The sequence below is a fragment of the Siniperca chuatsi genome, linkage group LG19 (genome assembly GCF_020085105.1).
Source record: "Siniperca chuatsi isolate FFG_IHB_CAS linkage group LG19, ASM2008510v1, whole genome shotgun sequence".
In the NCBI taxonomy this organism is placed as follows: domain Eukaryota; kingdom Metazoa; phylum Chordata; class Actinopteri; order Centrarchiformes; family Sinipercidae; genus Siniperca; species Siniperca chuatsi.
Genome location: NC_058060.1, coordinates 14,698,279 through 14,720,158, shown reverse-complemented (window position 1 = coordinate 14,720,158; position 21,880 = coordinate 14,698,279). Strand labels below are relative to the sequence as shown.

General features: G+C 42.3%; 2 protein-coding genes across 13 annotated transcripts in view; one reads left to right on the top strand and one right to left on the bottom strand.

Moving 5' to 3' along the window:
- sulf1 (sulfatase 1) overlaps positions 1 to 17,639 on the top strand; it is an 85,339-nt gene extending 67,700 nt beyond the window's left edge. For 9 of the 12 annotated variants that reach the window (XM_044175851.1, XM_044175856.1, XM_044175850.1 and 6 more), the window contains 14 exons: positions 2,210 to 2,360; positions 2,488 to 2,663; positions 2,879 to 3,007; positions 3,583 to 3,639; positions 5,906 to 6,032; positions 8,308 to 8,518; positions 9,069 to 9,315; positions 9,439 to 9,535; positions 9,674 to 9,768; positions 9,943 to 10,014; positions 10,837 to 11,009; positions 11,256 to 11,398; positions 11,633 to 11,756; positions 15,289 to 17,639. In XM_044175851.1, coding sequence (XP_044031786.1) covers positions 2,210 to 2,360; positions 2,488 to 2,663; positions 2,879 to 3,007; positions 3,583 to 3,639; positions 5,906 to 6,032; positions 8,308 to 8,518; positions 9,069 to 9,315; positions 9,439 to 9,535; positions 9,674 to 9,768; positions 9,943 to 10,014; positions 10,837 to 11,009; positions 11,256 to 11,398; positions 11,633 to 11,756; positions 15,289 to 16,232 — 2,746 coding nt within the window. In that variant the 3' untranslated portion in view covers positions 16,233 to 17,639. Of the gene's footprint in view, positions 1 to 2,209; positions 2,361 to 2,487; positions 2,664 to 2,878; positions 3,008 to 3,582; positions 3,640 to 5,905; positions 6,033 to 8,307; positions 8,519 to 9,068; positions 9,316 to 9,438; positions 9,536 to 9,673; positions 9,769 to 9,942; positions 10,015 to 10,836; positions 11,010 to 11,255; positions 11,399 to 11,632; positions 11,757 to 13,261; positions 13,296 to 14,494; positions 14,546 to 15,288 lie in introns of all 12 variants that reach the window. The other 3 variants (XM_044175859.1, XM_044175860.1, XM_044175853.1) reach the window with 3 other exon arrangements.
- A 79-nt stretch (positions 17,640 to 17,718) lies between these two features.
- Positions 17,719 to 21,880, bottom strand: part of LOC122866341 (solute carrier organic anion transporter family member 5A1) — a 40,599-nt gene continuing 36,437 nt past the window's right edge. Inside the window, exon 10 of the mRNA XM_044175861.1 lies at positions 17,719 to 21,301. Coding sequence (XP_044031796.1) covers positions 20,844 to 21,301 — 458 coding nt within the window. The 3' untranslated portion in view covers positions 17,719 to 20,843. The remainder of the gene's footprint in view (positions 21,302 to 21,880) is intronic.

Sequence of the window (21,880 nt, the reverse complement as noted above, 5' to 3'; positions counted from 1 at the left end):
ACATTCTCCTCAGTTTGTTTGCTCTGTCGCTCTATCTGTATATCTCTGTTTCTGTCTGTCTCTCTGTTTATCTCTCCCTCTGTGTCTCCCAGTGTCTTGTCTCATTCTCCCATCCCTTGCCGCTCTCCCTACCCCTCCTTCCCCTCCTGTGAAATTCGCAAGCATTGGAGGACTTCCTGATCCTGTCCATATCAATCAGTAGCTTCTCCCCACGGCTCTTGGGACGAGAGGAATGCATTGTGTGCTTCGGAACACCCTTTGTGACATTATTAATATATTTTTAGCTCGAGCCTCCGAGTGACGGGGGTAGAGCTGGGGCCTGTGGGTGACTAAAGTGGTTGCCCCAGTGATTGTGTGTAGGTGCAGTGTGTGTAGAATATGTGGTGTGGTTACTGCGGCAGCACAGGTGGTTGGAGAGAAACTTTTTTTTCGCAGGCAGATGTTGGTGATGGAACAAATTCCTTTATAGATATGATTTAGTTTTTGACACGGTTCCATTTAGAGTTTGAGTTGGTTCAAGGAGCTTTGGTAATTCTCTACAATAGCCAGTAATTCCCTGGTATGGTCATCCACTAATGGAAAGATATGACTGAAAATTTGTCTGGTCTGCCACTTTCTGTCTTTGCAGCAGATGCAATATACCTCTAATTCGTAATACATTGAGTTGGGAAGAGACTGCGTGGCAGTAAAGGAGGAGCTGCCTCATAAATCAAATGAGCGTCTGTACTTTTGACAGCAACAATAGCAGGGGAGGGTTTGATGTTAATGTCATTAACATTCCTCACTGAAGGTGTTTTTACCTCGTCTCTTAGACGACTTATTTTAAACACTATAGATGTGGTGTGGTTTCTCAATGGCATTTCACTCTGAAGCAGGGAGTGAATCAAAGTTAGGTCAACAAGTTGCTTTAGGGAATGTCACTATTCCTCATGTGAGATGTGTCTATGTTAAGTTTTGTAAGGTCAGGAGGCATTCTGGGGTGAACAGCAAGCCCTGGGCTGCTGTAATCCAGGACTAATACCACAAAACATCGACCTATATGTGACAGGTGGCAGGTGCGACCTCTCCTATGGACTGGCTTCATTCCACTGAACTCTGCATTCCTGGTTCTCTGGTGCCCAGGGCCCCATACCTTGGTGGCCCATTGCCCAGAGACAGGTCCCTTTGTGTGGCTTATTAGACCGCCTGGCTAGGTGGGTGAAGAGTTCACCCTTCTTACAAAGCAGGCCCCAGGAGACGAGGGCAGAAGGCAGCTCACTCAATCAGAGCAAAGCAGCTCCCATAGCAGGTCTTCATTAAGAATCTAAGTCTTGATACTTTGTCCAGCGGATGCTTATTCAGGGGTAGAACCTGTTAGTTTATAGTTTTGTTTTAGTAGTGAATTACTTATAGTAAGAAGGGGAATTATTGGTTATTGTCACATTACATTCAAACACTACAGACTACAAAGCTGACTTCAATTCTGGGGCAAACTAAATATGTTTGCAGTATATAATTCATATAGTATTTTGCTTTGAAATGCAGAAACTTTGCGATATTATCTGCAAAGTAAAAGAAGGAGATATACAGTAGACTAATGTATGAAGTTGACTTTTTGTCTGCAGACAGGTGAATGGCTTCTCTCAGCTATAACTCCACAAACAAGACTGTTTTTCCCTTCCTCTTGCTCTTTATCCACTCTTGTTATTCCCCCATTTCAAATGACCATGACTTATTGGGTTTTTGGTCCAGAAGTTGTTGCAAACTTGACTTTGGGGCCTATTATTTTCTTAAGCATGTGCCAACCCTCAAATGACTTGTCTGTGCCAAGAGCGCAGTGGAGCAAGGAGACTCTCGTCTCTGTGTGAGGGGAGAGATGGTTTGAGTGAGGTGTAAAAAAACAGCTAAGGTGCTGGCTGCTGAGTATTAAGACATTTCCTTCAACAAACAGAGCAGCTATTGATGCATGTCAAGCACAGTGGACAATTGTGGCACCTGTTACTGAGCAGTAGTTTGTGAAAAGTAGCAGACAAGTGTTTTTTGGCATCTTAAATGTGCTCTTCATAGCTGTTACGTGCTCTGATAACTCACATCTAGACAGATATCCAGAAAGATTTTCTTACTTCTATGCAACTTCATCAGGCACACAGAATACATGTATGCTCTATCAATGCTAAAATGTTTTCACATGCCTGTCTGTCTCCTCTCTCCCTCCTTTGTGCCCTCCTAGCACTCCCAGCTACAACTATGCCCCAAATATGGATAAACACTGGATCATGCAGTACACAGGCCCCATGAGACCCATCCACATGGAGTTCACCAACTTCCTCCATCGGAAGAGGCTGCAGACGCTCATGTCTGTGGACGACTCCGTGCAGAAGGTAAGTGTAATTTATTAATGGACTTTTTTTAGGATTTTAATATCTGTTCCTCTGAGGCATGTAGTTACTGTAAATGTCTGGGTAGTCTACTGTCTATCTTCTCATCATCACTCATTTTACTTACCAGGTTTATGACATGCTAGAGGAAACTGGGGAGCTGGACAACACTTACGTCATCTATACAGCAGACCATGGTTACCACATTGGTCAGTTCGGATTGGTCAAGGGCAAGTCAATGCCTTATGACTTTGACATCCGTGTGCCGTTCTTCCTGAGAGGACCCAACGTAGAGCCAGGGGCAGTGTAAGTCCAAGCAACAACTAAAATCATTATCAGTTTCTTTGCTTACAAATTACATTGTCCCCACATTGTATGAACTGTACTGTGTATCTTGATGTTCTTTCTCTTAGTTTCTGACATGTTATCTTCATTTGTTCAGGTTCCTTGATTTTGTTAGTTAATATCACTGTATGTATTTCAGAAGATTAAGTAAACTTTATGTCCATGTACTTCCTCAGAAACCCTCATCTAGTGCTGAACATTGACCTAGCTCCCACAATCCTCCACATTGCTGGGCTGGACACCCCTCCAGACATGGATGGAAAGTCCGTCCTTAAGCTGCTGGAACAGGAAAGGACTGGCAATAGGTCTGTATGGATCCATCATGCCATGCTGTAATGGATATTATGTACAGTAATTGCACAGTGTGCATGATATGTGCAACAGTCCTATTCATTTGCCATTATTGAGCAAATGCACATTTCCATAGCCAAAATAATTGCTTTTGCTCCAGCTGAGCACAAAGTGGGTTCAGGGCAATTTGGTGGATTTTCCTTGGCTGTGGGACTTTGGCTGGGATTTATTGAGGTCCTTCTTATGAAGTTTCCCGTAGAATTTGTTTGCAAGTTGAATCATTTGTTTCCCCAGCAAAACCAACTGTACAGTGTCAAATATGAATGCAAAATCATTGTCCTTTACTAGGCATTTAAAAAAGCACACAAACAGCTTCTGTAGATATATATATCTGCACTATTAAAGAAAAAAATTTGAGCAACAGAAAGAACTGGGATCATCTATTTAATGTTCAAAGAACATTTACACCATTCCCTTGAAGCCACAAGGTATTGAGCTTGCTATGATCGACATAATGTTGGCTAGCTAGCTAATAGTGAGTGCATAGGTCATATGAAATCTATAAACTTTGTGCGTTTTGTTTTCCCAGATTCAAACCCAACCGGAAACCCAAAGTCTGGAGGGACACATTCCTCGTGGAGCGAGGGTAAACTGGGGTTCTTTATTCCCTTTCCACACCACAGGCACATCCATGTCATTTGCAGACCATTGTGTGTCACACAAACCTGACAAAACATTTCAATGAACCCGAAATGTGCAAGGCTCAATGCACGCTCCCTCTTCCAGCAACACAGCCGCTTTTCCCAGTTATTTGTTATCTGACAGACATTTCCTGACCACAGTCGGCTTGGAAGGCAGTGGCGGTGGAAGAGGTTGAAATATTCTAAGTTGCTTGGTAAAGCTATAAGCGGCTGGCAAATTATGACAGTTCACGCAAGAGGCGCTGACACATGTGTAACCAGGTCATTTGATCATTTGCTAGAAAAACAAGCAGTCTTTATCTTCTGAACAGGCCTTGCATATATTGAGCACATGATCGGGGTCCTATACCTGACTTAGCCTGCTGTTCGTGCACTGGCAGAGACAGATGGAAGATACATTTCAGTAACATGGCAGAGATAGACACGCAAAATAAACAAAGGCTAGCTGGGCTCAGGATGATGTTACCTGAGGAATGGCTAGAAGGCTCACACTCAATCCACTCACAGGACATGTCACCAGCTCCCCCAGTGTGGAATGCAGCAGCCATGCTATAGCCAATGCTTGACTGTTTGCCCAAGACTGTTTTCTTTGTAGTGCACGCAATTGCATACAGTACATGCTCTCTCACAAACCCTGTCAGTTCTTTATTTAACCTCTCCTCTGCTGCCAGTTATATTTTGCTGAAAATGATACCTCCAATCTGACAGCTGGCTTTTGTTCACTTAACATGTTAAGCTGTGGTAATGCCAGGGGTACACTGACAGAAACCTGACATCTTGGAGAGAAATAATCCCATCAAGCTTGTTTTCACATGATACAGGTGGCTGAGAAACAAAAGGTTAAACTTGAATAGATAGGGAAGGAAAGATATATAGGCATTGGTAGGAAAACGAAGAGGGAGAGAACAGTAACAGTGGTTAAGGCCAGATTGTGCTGGCAGCATGTGTAATGATACTGTATATTACAGTATGTCATGTTCTCCCATACAGCTGCTGTTTTTCCCAACTATCATTTCCTCACAATCCCTATTTTTTTCCAAATTGCTGGCTTGGCCCTCCCATCTCCTTTCCACTAATTTGCTCATTTGCCAGCGACTGCGTCAACATCTGCAGACACGTATCCAAGAGTATAAAAGAAGCATTAGTTAGCTCTGCTGCCACGCATGCAGATCAGTCTCCTGCTGGCATATGTTTGTATAACAGAAGAACTAGCTGGTCTACCAACCGCTGCGTATGAGATTAAAAGAGTGTGACCTTTGACCTGTAGGCGCTTTAGCTTTTTCAATCCATTCCTCCATTAATCCACACTGTTTACAAAGGCTGTCTGCTTGTGCGTTTGTCTCTAAATGCTGAGATTAGCCTCCACAGACCTTTCACTCTGTTACTCAGGCACAGATATAGCAGCACACACACAGTAGCTAATGTTTTTTGTACAGTTCTCTCACTGGTCATGTGGTATGCTCTGTGATTTAATATCCTCACATGACCTTACAGTACTATACCTCTGAGCCTGTGAAATTCTGACTGACAACTGGGACTGACTTAGTTGTATGAGAATCGAGTCACTTACGTAATGCAGTCGTCAGGGAGTGACACCGACAACAACTGTTAGCTCTTTAATCGCCCTTGGCTAAAGGCTAGAGACTACAGCCAAGCTAGTGTGTGAACATTGGCTGTTTTCTCCTGGAACAGAGTGCTAGACGGGATCGGACAAGACAACGGCGCTACTCTTGAAGGGGACAGTTTGTTCTGTGCTTTGTTGTCGCCGTCATTTGGTCTGTTGATCGCGAGCTGCCAGGTCATGTTGGCAGAGAGTTAGGGATAGAGAAGGGGATAGGGGTGTTGGCATGGCCTTAGCAGAGACTCAGACACGCCTTGTGGTGGTGGCAGAGGAGAAGGGGGCAGGGCAGTTAAACGTGATGCCAAGCCAAGGTCAAACAGCTTGGCCTGGAGCTGCGCACTGGTGTGAGGCTGAGCTGAGCTCCATGCCCAGACTCTCTGGCACACATACACACTACATAACTTACCCATTCATTGGCCATGACCATGCGAAGCACCCAGGACTGGCCGTGACAGAAAGTAAAAAACAGGAAACTCTTACTTAACTTAAGTTCAGTAATACTTTAATAGTTTAACAGTATATTGACTCCCTGAGTAAGTAAGTTTGTTGATTCTGATTTCTTCTTAATTATGTTTACTTGTGTTGTGCAGAAAGATCCTGAGAAAGAAGGATGACTCAGTGAACACTCAGCACACCAACAGCCTTCCCAAGTACAAGAAGGTCAAAGAGACTTGCCAGCAGGCCGAATTCCAGACACCCTGCGAACAGCCTGGACAGGTAAAACAAACACACCCATGTGCACACAAGTGGACAGTTTATTTCTGCAAACCTTTGTGAGCAGAAATGAGTTTGCCTGATATCCACTAAGGAAAGTTTCTTCAGTTTTTTTCTAACAGTAAAGAGTACAACTCCTGAAGTGACCTCCATGCTGCCTGTTGAACTATTCCACAGAGCCACAAGTGAAATAGCCATTTACAGTACATCAGTTGGTTCATAATTGGACCCTTTTGCACTGTTTTGTGGTGCATTTATTTGTTGTTACTCCTCTTTCATCTGTGCCCATTAATGTTCTGGCAAACCAACAACCAAGTGCTACAGAGCACACAGACCAGAACAATACAAATTGCTACAAGTTTCAGGTAGCGTTAAATGACAGAGTGGCAGAGTTTCTGAGGGACACTAATGCAATCCAGATCCAGTTTATGGTCACATAAATGTGTGTATGTAACAATCAGTTATTAAAGACAGCAATGGAGCAATTCTAGTTGAGCTCAGCAGTGTGTGTTGTCATGTGAATGCATGTGAGAGGGTGGGTACTGTGTGTGTGTGTTTGTGTCTGTGTGTGTGCACCTGTAATAGTGTGCCAATTATGTGTAGAAATGTGTCTTCTTGTAGCTGTAATCATTTACAGTATGCATCGTAATATGTAGCTGCATAGCATGAAGGATAAGATTTGATCATAGATGGCCCGTCTGGCATGATTTAACACGGCCTCCCAGTGAGCAGCCTGAGAGCCTGTGGAGTGTTTCTTACAAAATTACAGGGGAAATGGTACTTACACACAGCAGGCAAGTGCTTCATCTCTCCTCTTCATTTTGTTCTAATCTCTCTTATTCCAGCTCCTCTTCTGTTGTTTACATGCACACAGGAAAAGCTGAATAAAGAGTGTCAATATCAATATCAGGATATATTTGGTCAACTGTATATTTTATGCCTTTAAATGCCAACTCACAACAGTGTCACATAAAAAAAAACCTTGGCTCAAACTGAAGCATTGTACTGAAATAGTTAAAGTGGTCTTCAACAAGGACATTAAACCTCAGTCCTGAGGCCTGATTTAGGTTGGAATGAGAGAAGTTTTGTTTTTGAAAAGCCTTAAAAGTTACTGCCTTTTGAATATGACCACATGCTCTTGGTTCAGACAGACCAGATTTTTCTAAGAGCACAGCCTCTGTTGTGTTTTTGTCACAGAGCTGTTGTGGTCCTTTGCAATCGATCATGTGATAATGGTATTGGTTTGTTGTGGGTACACCAGATTTACTCAACAGGGACGTAGAGAAACCTCTGTTACTGTAGGTTTTTGGGGGTACATGACAGTGTGAGTGACTTATGGTACTTTGGATCTTCCACTTACTGCTCATGTTTCATGCTCTCATGCTTGCATGGTCATCCATGTCTGCTCCTAACTAACCACTCCCTTCCTCTTCAGTTTCTCATCCATCTCTGCTGCAATCGTACTGTTGTGCCTTAAAAGCTCTCACAGGAGGGAGGGCAAGGGAGAAGGATAAAGAAATCCCTGAGTGACAATACGTCTCTCTCTCTTTCTTCTCCTTGCGTCTTGTCTGATGCTGATATAACAGCTCTGTTGGGCCCGTAAGCTCTTCGGCACTATATGAGCCTTCCAAAAGAAACCTGATCTGTCTTATGGCCCTTTGTTTGGACCCTTGTTCCCACACTCACCACTGATCATCTGCACTGCGCACTGCAGATGTGTCTCTTCCATTTATACGAGACCTAACTGGCAGTACTACTCATAGCAATTAGCCTCAACCTTCTTTTCCTAGTAGGAATGGATGTTGAGAAAGGATGTAGGCAAGTGCGTGGATATGTATTTACGCAGTTACACTGGTGACGCACTTGGCACAGACATACCCAGTGTGAGAGTGATAGGGGTTTCCACTTTATTTTCTAGACACCAGGCAGACCCAATTCATCTCATGTGGTTGTTTTGGTTTATCTTTCCTGCTGCTTTTGGATACCATTCTTTCCCACAGGCTGAGATTTGAGATATATTTACCACAAGCATGAGTTTCTCAAGGAGTTTCTAAAATCACAGCAAAACAGAGGCTTTGTCTAAGTTTTTCATATTGTTAACATCTATAGGGCTTATTCGCTATGCCCAAAAATCTATGTAACATGGAAACTTAGATCAAGGACACTTTGGTTTGTTCTAATTTATAGGAATCTACACATAGAAATTAAGTTAGAAGAGCGAAAACTTGAGGGAACATTATTTCTCCCTGTTTATTTCTGCTTTTGTTGTTGTCAACAGAAATGGCATTGTGTGGAGGAGATCACAGGGAAGTGGAGGATACAGAAGTGTAAAGGTGGTTCGAAGGAAGGCTCCAGGAAGAGGGCTCGCAGCCTGAAGCCCCGCAGCAATTATGACAGAGAGAGGGGCTGTGACTGTGGGGACGCTGTCTTTAAACCCCTCAGAACAGACCGCCGCTCCCACCGACAGTTTTCTGCCTCATCAGGCCAGCGTGAGTATACATGAACCTGGTATTTCTTCATCTAATATTGTATAAGAATGTAAAGTCATTTAAAGTGATGGAGGATGGTGTGTGCATAGGATTATTGTGGTTATTACAGTTCAACAGGATCTGGCATGGAGAATACTGCCTCATATAACATCCAACTTATTACATTGTATTGATGTCTGTCTCTCAATACCAGTTGGAGAAAAAGACGTCTGCAAAGGCTCAAGGCTTGATTTCCTGTAATGGATTATTTATGCTCTAAAGGGAGACAGATGCGGAACAGGAAAAGGCAAACATTCTGCAACAAGTCCTGCAATTTGTTCTGTGGATGTTGCCGGGTGTGTGCTGTTGAGATTATGGTTTTGAATGGTTTGATGCCCTCTAGTGTTGCTTAGAAAAGTTGCAACTGAAGTATGAACAGTCAGAGTTGGACATTGAGGTTTGATTAATCAGGAAAACTGAAATAAGGAGTTATCATCAAACAAGTAAACTAAATTAGTAAAATGGTAGCAGAAAAGCATTGTTTTTTTTGTTTTTTTTTTTCTTTAAATAGGTTATCGGCCACGTTTTGTCCACACGCGGCCGACCAGGTCTCTGTCTGTTGAGTTTGAAGGTCAGATATATGACATTGACCTTCAAGCAGACGATCAGTCAGCTGTCCGCCGCCGCATCATCTCAAAGCGTCACCACAACCCAGAGGACCCAGAGTTTGATTTGGGGTCAGATGACGGTTCAGAGGAAATGCTGGCAGATGATACCAACGCTGTGGGATACCCACACTCTGTTAAAGTTACCCACAAGTAAGAAGGCAGCCTCCCTTAATATTTGAAGGGTGTCTCAATAATGACTTCACTTCTCTGATGCATATATACTGTATGTCTGTAAAAGGAGCAGTGTATGATGTTTTTTTTTCTTTGTTTCAGGTGTTTTATCTTGATGAATGACAGTGTCCATTGTGAAAGAGAAATCTACCAGTCCTCCAGAGCCTGGAAAGACCATAAGAGCTATGTGGACCAGGAGGTGAGTGTACTAAGCTCAGAAGCTCAGACTGGCACTCTCACACACACCTTCTCCAGGCTACTCATTTTGTCAGTGGTCAAGGATTTGTCATAATAGATAAAAGATAACAGATAGTATTTGTTGCATGTTTAATTCCAGATTGAAGCACTTCAAGACAAAATCAAAAACCTTCGGGAAGTAAGAGGCCATCTGAAGAGAACACGACCAGATGAGTGCGACTGTGGAAAGAAGAGGTCAGTCATTTAAATTTGACCTCAAAAATACCTTTCTCTCTTTGATGTTATTTCCATACCGAATGCAAGGTATCTATAATTTGTTTTAGGCCTGATGCAAAACCCTTTTGTAGTCCACACCTAAAAAAAGTTTTCTGTCTGGTCCTTAGTCTCTTTCTCTGTTTATAAAACCAGCTATTATAGCAAAGGAGACAGAAACAAGGCAGAGAGATTGAAGAGCAGGAATGATCAACTCCATCCATTTAAGTGAGTTTCTCTTCCCCTTTAATTATGGGTTTGCCCAATTTAGAGTCACCCTTTTCCTTATTAATTAATACTGACCATGACTTGCAACTCATCAAATGTGAAAATATTGTATATCATGATGCTGTTTGACTGTACATTGCTGTCCTTGTTGCTGAATATCTGCATGGTCACTGCATGTCAGGTTTAAGCATAAAGCTCACCTTTATTTAGATGACTTTGTAGATCCCAGATGATCAGTCCAGCATGTGTGTGTTTTGTATGTGTACTGTGATGTGTTGATGATGTTTGTGGCCCTAAAACACAAATGAGTTTCTAAAAGGAAGCATGTTATCTAGACATTTTCATTCAGTGTTTGATCCCTGAATGGAGTTTAAATGAAAAAGCAGATGTATGGCCAGGGACCTATTTTATGTGTGTGTGTGTGTGTGTGTGTCTGGAAGTGATTGAGTTGCATGGAAAGATAGAATGACTCAACAGAGGGGAAATCGGTCAATCTCTCAAAACACAGTGATCAACTTGCACCAGGAAACATTGGGAACAGATTATGCCAATACAAAGCAGCTGTTTTTTTGCAGTGCCTGTTCTATGTTCAGGCGGGGAGGAAGAGGGGACAGTGGCTAGAATGTCATCCCAGAGAAAATTGGACATAGTGAGAGCTTAAACATGAAAGTAAACAGACTGTCACATCCTGGCATCGGCGATGCCTTCTGGAAGTCCCCTCCAGATCCTCCACCACTGCGGTTACTGGCATTAGAAAGGGTATGGGCTGATGTCATCTTTGCATCACTGTTTTGTAATTCTCTCACGTTTTCTCTCTGACAGGGAGGCTGCGCAGGAAATAGACGAGAAGACCCAGTTGTACAATGAGATCCGGCGGAGGAAGAAGGAAAGGAAGGAGAAGAAGCGGCAGAGGAAGGGAGACGACTGCAGCCTGCCTGGCCTCACTTGCTTCACACATAACAATGACCACTGGCAGACTGCTCCCCTCTGGTCATGTATGTATATCAACATTGTTGAATCAAGAAAAACAACCAGAAACACATTGTTATTAGGAAAAATGGTGGCATTTCTAATACACTTGTGTAAAATGTAGGCTGCTTTTTCTAGTGTCTACACTTCTGCCATTTCTTCATTAATTCTCACACACATCAAATGAAAAATTAATTATTTGTAAGCTCTGTTAAGATATTTGTTAGTAGTTGTAGTAGACATGACTACAATTAATCTCGATTACTGTCTAGTGGGTGGATTCTGTGCATGCACCAGCTCCAACAACAACACCTACTGGTGCCTGAGAACCATCAACGAGACCCACAACACGCTGTTCTGTGAGTTCTCCACTGGCTTCCTGGAGTACTTTGACCTCAACAGTGACCCGTACCAGGTGGGTGAACATCTGCCTACAGTCATTCAGCTGTGCTTCCTGTCTGTATCTCTCGAACCATTTTCATTGATCTCTGCAGTATAGAACCAGTAATTTTGTTGTTAGTAATTTTGAAGGTTTCTATGTGTGAACAGTGACATGCAATTTCATCGTGCCCTTTCTTGGAGACGGATAAACATGCAAATATAACATCATGACGCAAAAACAAAATTTCTGTTTGTTTTACCTGTGTAGCTGACAAACGCCGTGTATGCAGTTGATCGGGAGGTACTGAACACTCTCCATGCCCAGCTGATGGAGATGAGGAGTTGTCAAGGTTACAAGCAGTGTAACCCTCGTCCAAAAGGCTTGGATGCAGGTAAAAATGCTCACTTTCAGCCTGTTTATTGTTCCTAACTACCTGTCCTAAAATGATTGGAAATATGGACTGTTACACTGGGTTTAGTGGTAGTTGGTGTGCCAACAATGACTGAAACAGATTTTACACACAGAAGAATTAGAGTGAAGTGAATGGATGATAATTTGAATTAGTAGAGTTAAAAGAACACTTAATGCTGAAATAGTAATATGAGTGACTGTATGGTAATAGTGATACTTCATAAATTTCAGTCTAGTCTTCTGCTGTGCTTCAGGTCTGTTTCAGTCTCAGTGGTGTGTGTGTTTGTACATATCTGCATGCTGCATGTGTTTGGGGATGATCCACTCAGTGACGTAAGCTGAAATTTCAGGTGGAGGTCCAGGTTTCATCACACACAGTCTTGTGTGTCCTCTGTTGATGTGTGTTCAATGTTTTTTTTCATGATGACACGCACACATACTCTGACTCTCATACTCTCTCTCTCTCTCTCTCTCAGCCCAGGATCTTCCACTCTGCTGGAATATTTTCCCCGTTTACATATACTGAGTTCTAGCGATTTGAATTATAGTACTTTACAGTAAAAATAAGGCCATGTTATGTACGTCCTGGCCATCATCCCCTTTGTGACTCACTGAGTGTGAGAGATATTATTTGGAGGATGCTGTCATCACGGCAATTGAGGCTGTCATTTTATTTGAGCCTGTCATGCATCACTGCTATAATCAGCCACAGTATGTTTTTTACTACCACCACATGGTCCAAGCATCCTTACAGAGCAGACATCCCAGCGACGGAGGTGGCTAATAAGTAACGTTGTGATGTCCAAAGCCTGTAGCGTTCGTGTGTGGCATGAGCTGACTGCGTTGTTTATGTCCTGAGGATAAAAACTTAATGTCTGTAATTACCAGCTGGAGAGTGGAGCACTGGAGCGGCCAAGCTGCTCTGAGAAAACTGATTGTGTTTCAGTGCTGGCACGCTGGACTTGTCAGACACATGCCAACACATGTCACATAGCAGCCTAAAATCTCTTACTTGCACTGGCTGCCCTTGCTCGGGTATGATGTCAGCGTCGTGAACCAATGAAATTGCTGTTGTGGTTACATCAAGTGATGTTTTTGTTGGAGGAATAGATTATTAAAATTGAACTGGTCCAGTGAAATGGATCTTGCAGTTACATGCATCTATTTACGGAGTGTGACTCATTAACACCTTACTGGATAACCTTGTGTATTTTGCTTTGAAGGGGAAACCCTGTTGAACTCTACACCTCACAAACCACTCAATTCTGATCAGTCCTCATCTCTCCATCCAGCCCAATCATATGACCTTTCTCTCTCTCCTCATTCCTCCCTTTCTCATTCTGATCATCCAATAATTGCATTTCTCCATAGGGAGTAGCAGCTGTGCATGAAGACATCTTCAGTGTGAATGATCTATTTTTTCCCTCCCATATCTCCTTGAATCAAAAAGATTTAACAATCGATTGCTTTTATTTTTCTGATCAGGAGGTAAAGATGGAGGAAGCTATGAGCCACACAGGTATCCACAAATTTTTGTTTCTCTTCAGTGGCTTTTTCTTTAACACCTGCATGGGCCGAATTTGCTTCATTCCCACTAATACATCCATCCATGGAGTGATGGCGCTTAATCTGTGGCTGCATGCTGGGGGCATGCTAACAAATCATAACAGATGATGTTTTTTTTCTCATTAAAGCAGCTTCATTTGTTGTCACCTTTGTGCGCACAATCTGTCTTCACTTTTATCTGCTGTGCAATGTCAGTCTGCAGCTATTCAAACATATAATCAGCCGTTCAGATATTCTCTGCCGCATATTTTCACACCTTTGCTTGAGAGTGCAACATTTATAGTAGTTGCCCGTGTTAAAATATAGACTCAAAGTTGATCCTTTTGTAGCTATTCTTACAATAGCATGGCTAAATAAGAATTAAGAAGTCATATAGGGAGGTGCTGAATATGTGCTTCTACTTGAGACCCACCCAAGCATCAAGTGCACGTGAATGACAATGCATGATACTGTGTCATCCCCATCATGCATCACACTCTACATTAAAGCTTAAAGGAGTAGTCCGACATTTTGGGAAATAAACATATTCACTTTCTTGCCAGTAGTCTGATGAGAAGATCGATACTTCTCTTACGTTTGTACGCTAAATATGAAGCTTCAGCCAACAACTGGTTAGCTTAGCCTGGCTCTGTCCAAAGGCGAAAGAAATCTGCTAGGGAGAACCTCGAAAGCTAATAAAGCTGATTAACATATTAGGTCTTGCTTTTTTTTAGTCCGTACAAAAACTGTAGTGTAAAACCAACAATTTGCGGTTTTACAGGGGAGTCGGGCTAGCTGTTTTCCCCCTGCTTACAGTCTTTATGCTAAGCTAAGCTAACTGTCTCCTGGCTGTAGCTTCATACATATATTTAATGGACAGATATGAGAGTGGTATTAATCTTCTCATCTCACTCTCAGAAAGAAAGCGAATAAGCAAATTTCCCTCCAAAATGTCGAAGTATTCCTTTAATATCACCCTCCATGTCAGCCATATCCACAAATAAACGGTCATCATCACATTAGTGTTCCATTGTAACATTGCATTCAGATACCGCTCATATTTGCTCATGGCCATTAGCATGTGGTAGAGTGGACACTTGAGTTGCTGTGACCTCTCTGTCCTCCCACTGACCTCTGCCCTTTTGACCTCTGTTTCTGGCACCTGCTTACCAGGCAACAGCAGCATCGAAAGTGGTCTAAGAGGAGACCAAGCCTCTCCTTCCTGTGAGTCCCTAAGCCAATGTCAAACCATCTCCATTCTCTAGTGGCAAGTAGTTACAAGAAAGCTGATCTCACACGGAAAGCCAGCCTAAAGTGGCACTGATACTTTTTTCCCTCAGTTTTTACTTGCAGCCATCAAACTGAGCCAAACTCTGTTTTAGCCTTTTGCTGCAATGTTCTTTTATTTGCCTCTTTTTCTCAGTGTTTTGAATTCTGTTATTTATTTCCTTTGGCTACACCATTCAGCAGCAAGCTCATTTTCTTTTCTTTTTTTCCTGAGCATCTTTTTGTTTTGTTGGTCACCTTTTTGTTTCCTCTGCTGTTAAGTTCTTTTATTCCAGGTTGCCTGACTTTGCATTTCAACCCAGTCCAGGCCTATCATTAACTATGCCATTACATTTTTCTTGTGCAGCTCAGTATGTTATGGCAGTATGTCTATCATGATGGATCATTAAATATATTTATTTTCAGTCTGTCTTTCTAATGTGAATTTCTAAGGCAGCATGTGTTTGCACTACTCATGGCTTGAGCTTAGTGTGGGTGCTGTGTTTATCTAATTTATCTTATGCTGCTTTGATGTGTGTATGTGAATTTGTGCGTGTTGCATGGGGCTTCAAACCCCATGGAGCTGGCTGCTATAGTGAGAGCCGGGGGCTGGGCATGACTGCATGGTGTCTGAGTAAACTTGAAAAGAGCTCCCTATTCGTTCACATCCTTACAGTCTTCTGTTTCTTTCTTTTTGGCAGCACACAGCCAATATGGGACGGACGACAGGGTTAAGCTACCCAACTTGACAGACGAGGAGGTGAACTGGCAGGGACTGGAGGATCTGTATAGCATAAACGAAAGCCTTTATGAATGTAGGCCTGACTACAGCCCCAGCCCAGAAAACTGGGTCAACTTTCAGAAGGATGTAGATAATATGTTTGCACTGCGACACGTTTTTAACAAATTCAACCGAACCCACGACAACTCCACCCTGCCAGAGCTGGGCTCCGGGGCCGGGGGTGGAGGCCTTGAAGAGAGCAGCGGAGAAGAGTTGGCCTCAGCCAGCGAAGTCTGGCCGGGCCTGGCCACAGAGGTTCTCCTCACCACCCCCGCCCCCAGCAAAACGCCATCAGCACCACCCACACCCAGGCCAACACTGGAAAGGAAACTGGAATCTGTTGTCAACGACCTTCCTGAGAGGCTTATAAACAGACCTGGGGTGTTTGTTATGTCAGCATCACCGGTGTCACTATCATCATCAGGTCCAAGAAGAGACAGGATTATCTTTCAGAGCGACATGTGGGCGCAGCAGCTGGAGGAGATAGAAGGAGGGACATTTAGCGGGAACGGACTGACGGAGCTGGAGACACGACACGACAACCTGCTGGGTACTCACAACAGCCTGCAGGCCCAGCTGGAGCCTGGCCTGGGCCACGGAGAGGAAACCAGCCCTCATGGTCTTGGCCTTGGCCTAGACCTCGAAGAAGAGGAGGACATTTTCCAAGCCCAAGGCTACCTCCCTTTCTCCCCACAGACACTGAGACCCAAGGTGCAGGCCAGCACCACCGGGAGCCCCCCCACCACACAGACTAGCACCCCACAGAGTGTCGGGTTGGTACTAGAGGTGCTGCCCCTCACCTTGGACTATGAGGGCAGCGGTGCCTCAACCTCTCTGCCTCAACCCTCCAATCAGACCCTCTGAGGCAGACGAATGCGCTGGCCAGCCAGCCAATGAGCTGCTGGTCGCCATAGAGACACAGTGATTGGGAGATGAGCTTGCCAAGAGCAATGGCTAGTGATGCCACCTCAGTCAGTCAGAGTTGTATAATGAGTATTAAAGTTATTGTTTATTTTTTTAAAGGTGCCTACATTTAGTAAACAGTGTTATGTTGGGGTTTTTTTTTTCAAATATATATTTAGAAAAGAAAAAGCCTTAATGCAGCTACACTTAAGTGTTGGGATTAAAAAAAAAAGATTAATTCCATATGGATAACACCATGGATGTTTTTAATATGTTTTTATGAAAAACAAGTGTGAGTGGTGAAACCATTTCTACATCTGAATGAGTAGTTAGCATTAGTCAGCTTTAGGTACACTCCAGTCTTTAAAGAATCTATTAGTCATAAACCTGCCCCATCACAGGATGCTTCATCAGAACAGTACCCACTCACTATATACATAAAGGCAAAATCTGACCCCAAATGCACTTTTGAACTTTTCCACATTGACCTTCGCCCTCTACTGATTGTGGATATGAAATTAGTGTCCATTGTAAAATCAGATTTTATGAAATTATTATTTGACTACTTTTTAAAACTGAGACTGGATTGTCACTTCTGAAAAAGTTACAGAATTAACAAATACACATCTGTTTCACAAATGATTTTAAAAATTTCCTATAGGGGAATATTTTTACCTCCGTATGGCATTAATAGTATCAGACAGTTTCGACAATCATGGGACAGTTTAACAGTCAGTTAATATACTGACGGCTTAACATCTGAATTATCCAGCCGCAGCAAACACATCTGATAGCTCACTATTTACTGATTAGTTGCACCACTGCACCAGGTCTGACTTTGCACATTTGTCACTAGTCACAGCATTTTATTTTTAACTTGAGTAAAAATATACTTACTAATCACAAGCAAATGCTTACACGATCACCAGGGGTTAGAAAATATTCAGTGTGTAACTTTTTTTTGGAAATGTCACCAATTAACGATGTGTATGTAGTGCTTTGATAATCCAGAGTCTAGTGTTGCACATGGCCAAGTCATTTGAATGTAACTGTATAGTCCCTTCAAACAGCACACTCATACTGTCATAGACAAAGCTGTAACAGTCAGTAAAATACTCTGCACACATGCCATAAAGATAAGTATTCCAGGGTCATTGATGGCAAAATGTGTAACCTTTCTGCCAGTAGTTCATCTCTGCTGTTGGTTGTAGTGTTGGTGCTTCACAAGAACAACAGATGTTAGAAAACTGGTTCTTCAAAAAACCTGATGCTGTCCTTATCTTTCTTGACAGTGTGTGTACAAGTGTTAGAACAAGTCTGGTTTCAGAAAGCCGTAAAGCTGTTCAGAAATAAACCATTTCAACCTTCCTGGTGATGTTTTGGCCTGACGTGTTGTCCCACCGCATGCCTCTATGAACAATACTCTGCAATAATTCAATCAGCCAAGTCAATTTTTCTGTTTTTTAATGACAAATATCAAGTATTCAAGGCATTTGTAAACCAAGTGTTCACAAACATCAATTCAGCTTCTGTTCTGTCCAGGAAATTCACTTTCAGTTCAAATACTGATAAAAGGGAAATGTGTTACAGCAAATCTACAGTCAACCTGAAGTCGTCTGTCAGTAGTAGTCCAGTAGTACAGTAAAGGCAGACATCCCTGCATTTACTGCGTCTAATGATCTGTGTGGCATTACTGGATGATTCTCTAGCCTTCCCTGCAAAGAGCACACTGTTTGGTTCACGTCACCTCATCGTTGGGGGGAGATGGTTTTGTGAAACAATTTTTGACAGAATCCACAAAATACGTAGCTGTTAAATCACTGTGAAACATGGCCTTGAGCTTATTGCTTTTGTAAGAAACTATTTTTTATTCTGATAAAAAATAGTTAATATTCCTGAAACCAGGTAATATTAAATATAACTGCTCTGCCTAGCAATGGAGTCAAATAAAAGCTTAAGAGTCTGCAAAGTATAAGACAAAACTTTTAATCTATTTAAACACATTTTTACTCAACATTTGGTATTTTATCAGAACAGAATTTCATAAGCAGCCATAACGTTAGGTGAATGGAATAAATATTTCATTGTAAGACGACTCAGCGAGGATCACGTTTGGCTCTCCAGTCATGTTAGCAGAGGATCTGATCAATAATCCTACATTGTTATTCCCTTTTTGAGACTGAAAAATACAAATAAATGTGATAAATATGGAGCACTAGAGGAAGGGTAGAGAATCATTACAGATGGAGAGAAGGGCATTCTGGGTAGCATAACTTCAGCATTTAACTGTGTAGTTCTCTTGACAGGAAAAAAATACATTGCAATAACCCAACTCCCTCCCCATATGATAAACTCAACCCTTCCCATGTGAATAATACTGTTCAGGCACCGCGAGACAAATCCACGGTTTGTTTTTTTTGTAGCATTAAGTCTTATTTTTTTCTTTTTAACTACAATGTCATGGGTTAGTTCATAAATATGCTTCTAACTATCTGTGAGCTCTATAATATGTTAAATTTGCTTTGTCAGTAGTTACACGATGAATCACTTATGAATATGTAATTTGAGGTACTAAGTCACGATAATACTAAAAAGTAGTCACTGCCATTACCACGTGATAATCTTTACCTGGCAGAACACCATGAATCTTGGCCAAAAATGTTAACTTTTAAAATGTACTCACTGCATCAGATTCTCCATTCCTTTGCAAACTTTTAATAACTAAAATGAAGTCGACCTGATCAGAATATAAAATACAATAACTTTATTAGACTTATACCCCCCCTCCCCCAGAATCTTTTGCACATTTTCAAAACATGTGCAAAAGTTCACTTTTTGAGATTATATATATATATATATATATATATATATATATAGCCAGATTACCACCACTCCTATTTCTCTGCAAACACTACCTGTCCTATTCAAAGGAAGGTAAATCCATAATGATACTTAAGAAAATGACATGAGCACAAGTCACCTGACCTGCAGCATACATGTCAAAGACAGCAGGTCATCTTTTTTGCTCAGGCATATCTTTGGCAAACTGGAGTGCTAAATTTGGTGCAGTGATTAAGTTTAATAATTAACCTTTTAACCAAGAATTTCATAGTACAGTAGGTCTGAAAAACAGCAACATTCACAGGCCTTCACGCAATTATCTCTGTCCACTAGAGGGCCCCAAACACCCAGGAACTGAAAAATCAACATCAGATTACTCTTGCTGATAAGGAGGTTCATTCACTGTTTTACATGCTTGCGCACTACTTTTTTAAAAGCCTAGACTACTAGATAGCTACTATGTACATCTAATGACCATTAGAATGGAGAAGCCATTACAATACAAAGCCAAAATGATGCACCCTTTTCATTTGTTGACCTTTGCAATAGATTAGATACAAATCATTTTACTTTGAAGAAGTTGTGTTTAAAAATGAGTCATATTTGTTAAGAAAACAGCAGTTTTGACACATTTTCTTAAATCTCCATCACAGTTCCAGTTTCAAGTACAATCACATCTTTTGGACACACAGTAGCTTCAGCACATGATCAGAGATGAGCTATCTTTCTTATTCTTTTTTCCTTTTTGCTGTTTGGCTAATTATTACACACTGTAATAATAAAGTAGTGTGATGTGTAATGAAATATAGATTTCTTGCTGACAAGACTTGACCTTTCATAGAAGTCATTTAACACTGTACAATTGATGCTTGTCGGCTTTAAGCTACATGGTTACCTTGCCAAGGCGAGAAACTTCGTCCACCGGGCGCAATGCCTTGAGCTCTGTGACAACTGTTCTCAAACACAAAAGCTGAGGGCAACAAAGCAGAATATTGTTGCTCAACTGAGAGGACAGTGACTGGCTTTTCGGTAGCTAGCATTTACCCTGGTAGCTAGCTTTGTATACTGGACTGGCCGAGACAGCCTGAGAGGCACTGTTACGAAAAAAAAAGGAAGAAAAAAAAAAAGAAGTGACAGGATTGAAAAGAAATCCCACTTTTGTCAATTCTGAAGATGCAAACAACAACACAAGAGAACACGTAGAACAGGCTGATATGTTCACAGCAAACTGTGAACCGACAACATGGTGGTATGTCTGAATTGAGCAGGGAAGAAGAAAGAGGTACAGAATTCAGAGGGAGCTGTACAGTACAGAGAAGGGAGGAGTTGTAGATAGGATTTTGCATAGTACAGGTTCGTCAGTTGTGCTTTGATGATGACTCATCTGTCTGTACAGAGATTTTAATGCCCTGCCCTTTAACAGTAGCACCATGTGACGTCTTTACATCGTCCGAACCTTGAAGTCTGACCTTCTGTGTGGATGCTGTGTGTGGCTGCAGCTGATGATATGCTCACAATAAAAGAACATCTGTCAGTCTCCTGTTATTATAAACAATAATGAGCAGCCCTTTAAGTATGGTGGGCGCACCTGTATCTCTGCCTGTCAGTCCTACAGCAGCTGTGGAGCCCCGCCTGGTGTCTGATTGGTGGAAAGCAGACACTGTGTAGTGCAGAAACACAAACAGGAAGGCACATGTCATGATGAACCCCAGAGAGAGGCTTGGTGTGCTCTCAGACATGGGCAGAGCCTCTGTGATGATGTGGCAACAGGATGGGCGGGGTTATTGCTTTGAGGGCGTTGCCGGGGCAGCTGAGGCTGCTGTGGCCACGGTTGAGCAGCAGGGCGGCGGGCGGGTCGGGCCGAGGCGGGATGAACACGGGGCAGGAGCGGGTGCGTGCGTGGCTTTTCTGGCCTCCAGCGTGGCAGATGAGCTCGCTGACGGTGCCCAGCGGAGGCAGGTGCTGGCGCCAGTGCTCGGCCCGGTCTTCCTTGTGCTTGATCGAGTACCAGGTGAGAAAGATGAAGATGAAGCCGACGAATTTGAGGCTGGCGGCCAGGCCGAAGTAGACGAAGCGGAACGAGGTGACGTCGTACTCCCAGCATGAGCCGTGCACGCCGCAGTCCTGCTGCCACAGCATGCAGGTGGTGTCGATCACAGCACCAAAGTAGATGGGTGTGGGGATGTAGGCTGAGGGAGTAGAGAGATTTTGTGATTGATAACTTCAAATCTGGTAAACAAGACCTTTGCTGTGTCCCAATTCCAAACTATACTAATTCTCAGCTGGTTTTGAGTATATAGTGCGTAAATTGACAAACTTAAAGGGTCTGAAAACCCATTTTCTCAATCAACTTTTTATTAAGAGTGATGGGGTCCTACATGTACATACTATTTTCTGCCAAATTTAGAACAGTTTAGGTTATTTCACATGTTTTTGCATTTCCCAAAAAAGTTAAAGCGGCAAAGCTCAGTTGGAAAAAGGTTATGTCATGTATTTCCATGAACCAATCAGAGTTTAGCAGCATTTGTAGGGCTGTTTGCTTATGTTGCCAGCAGTGTCAATCAAATCCGATCAAACCACACACACACAGTCCTGATGAATCATATTAGCTGAGTTTTTGAGTGTCAAAGATTTTTTTCCCCCTGAACTTTAACTTACTTTGTTTGTTGTTTATTTAGTCATAAATATTTAATCTTATAGAAAAATACTTCAGATTTGAAATCAAGTTTTTAGGGGCTTTAAGTATACTCCAAAAATGGGATATCCAT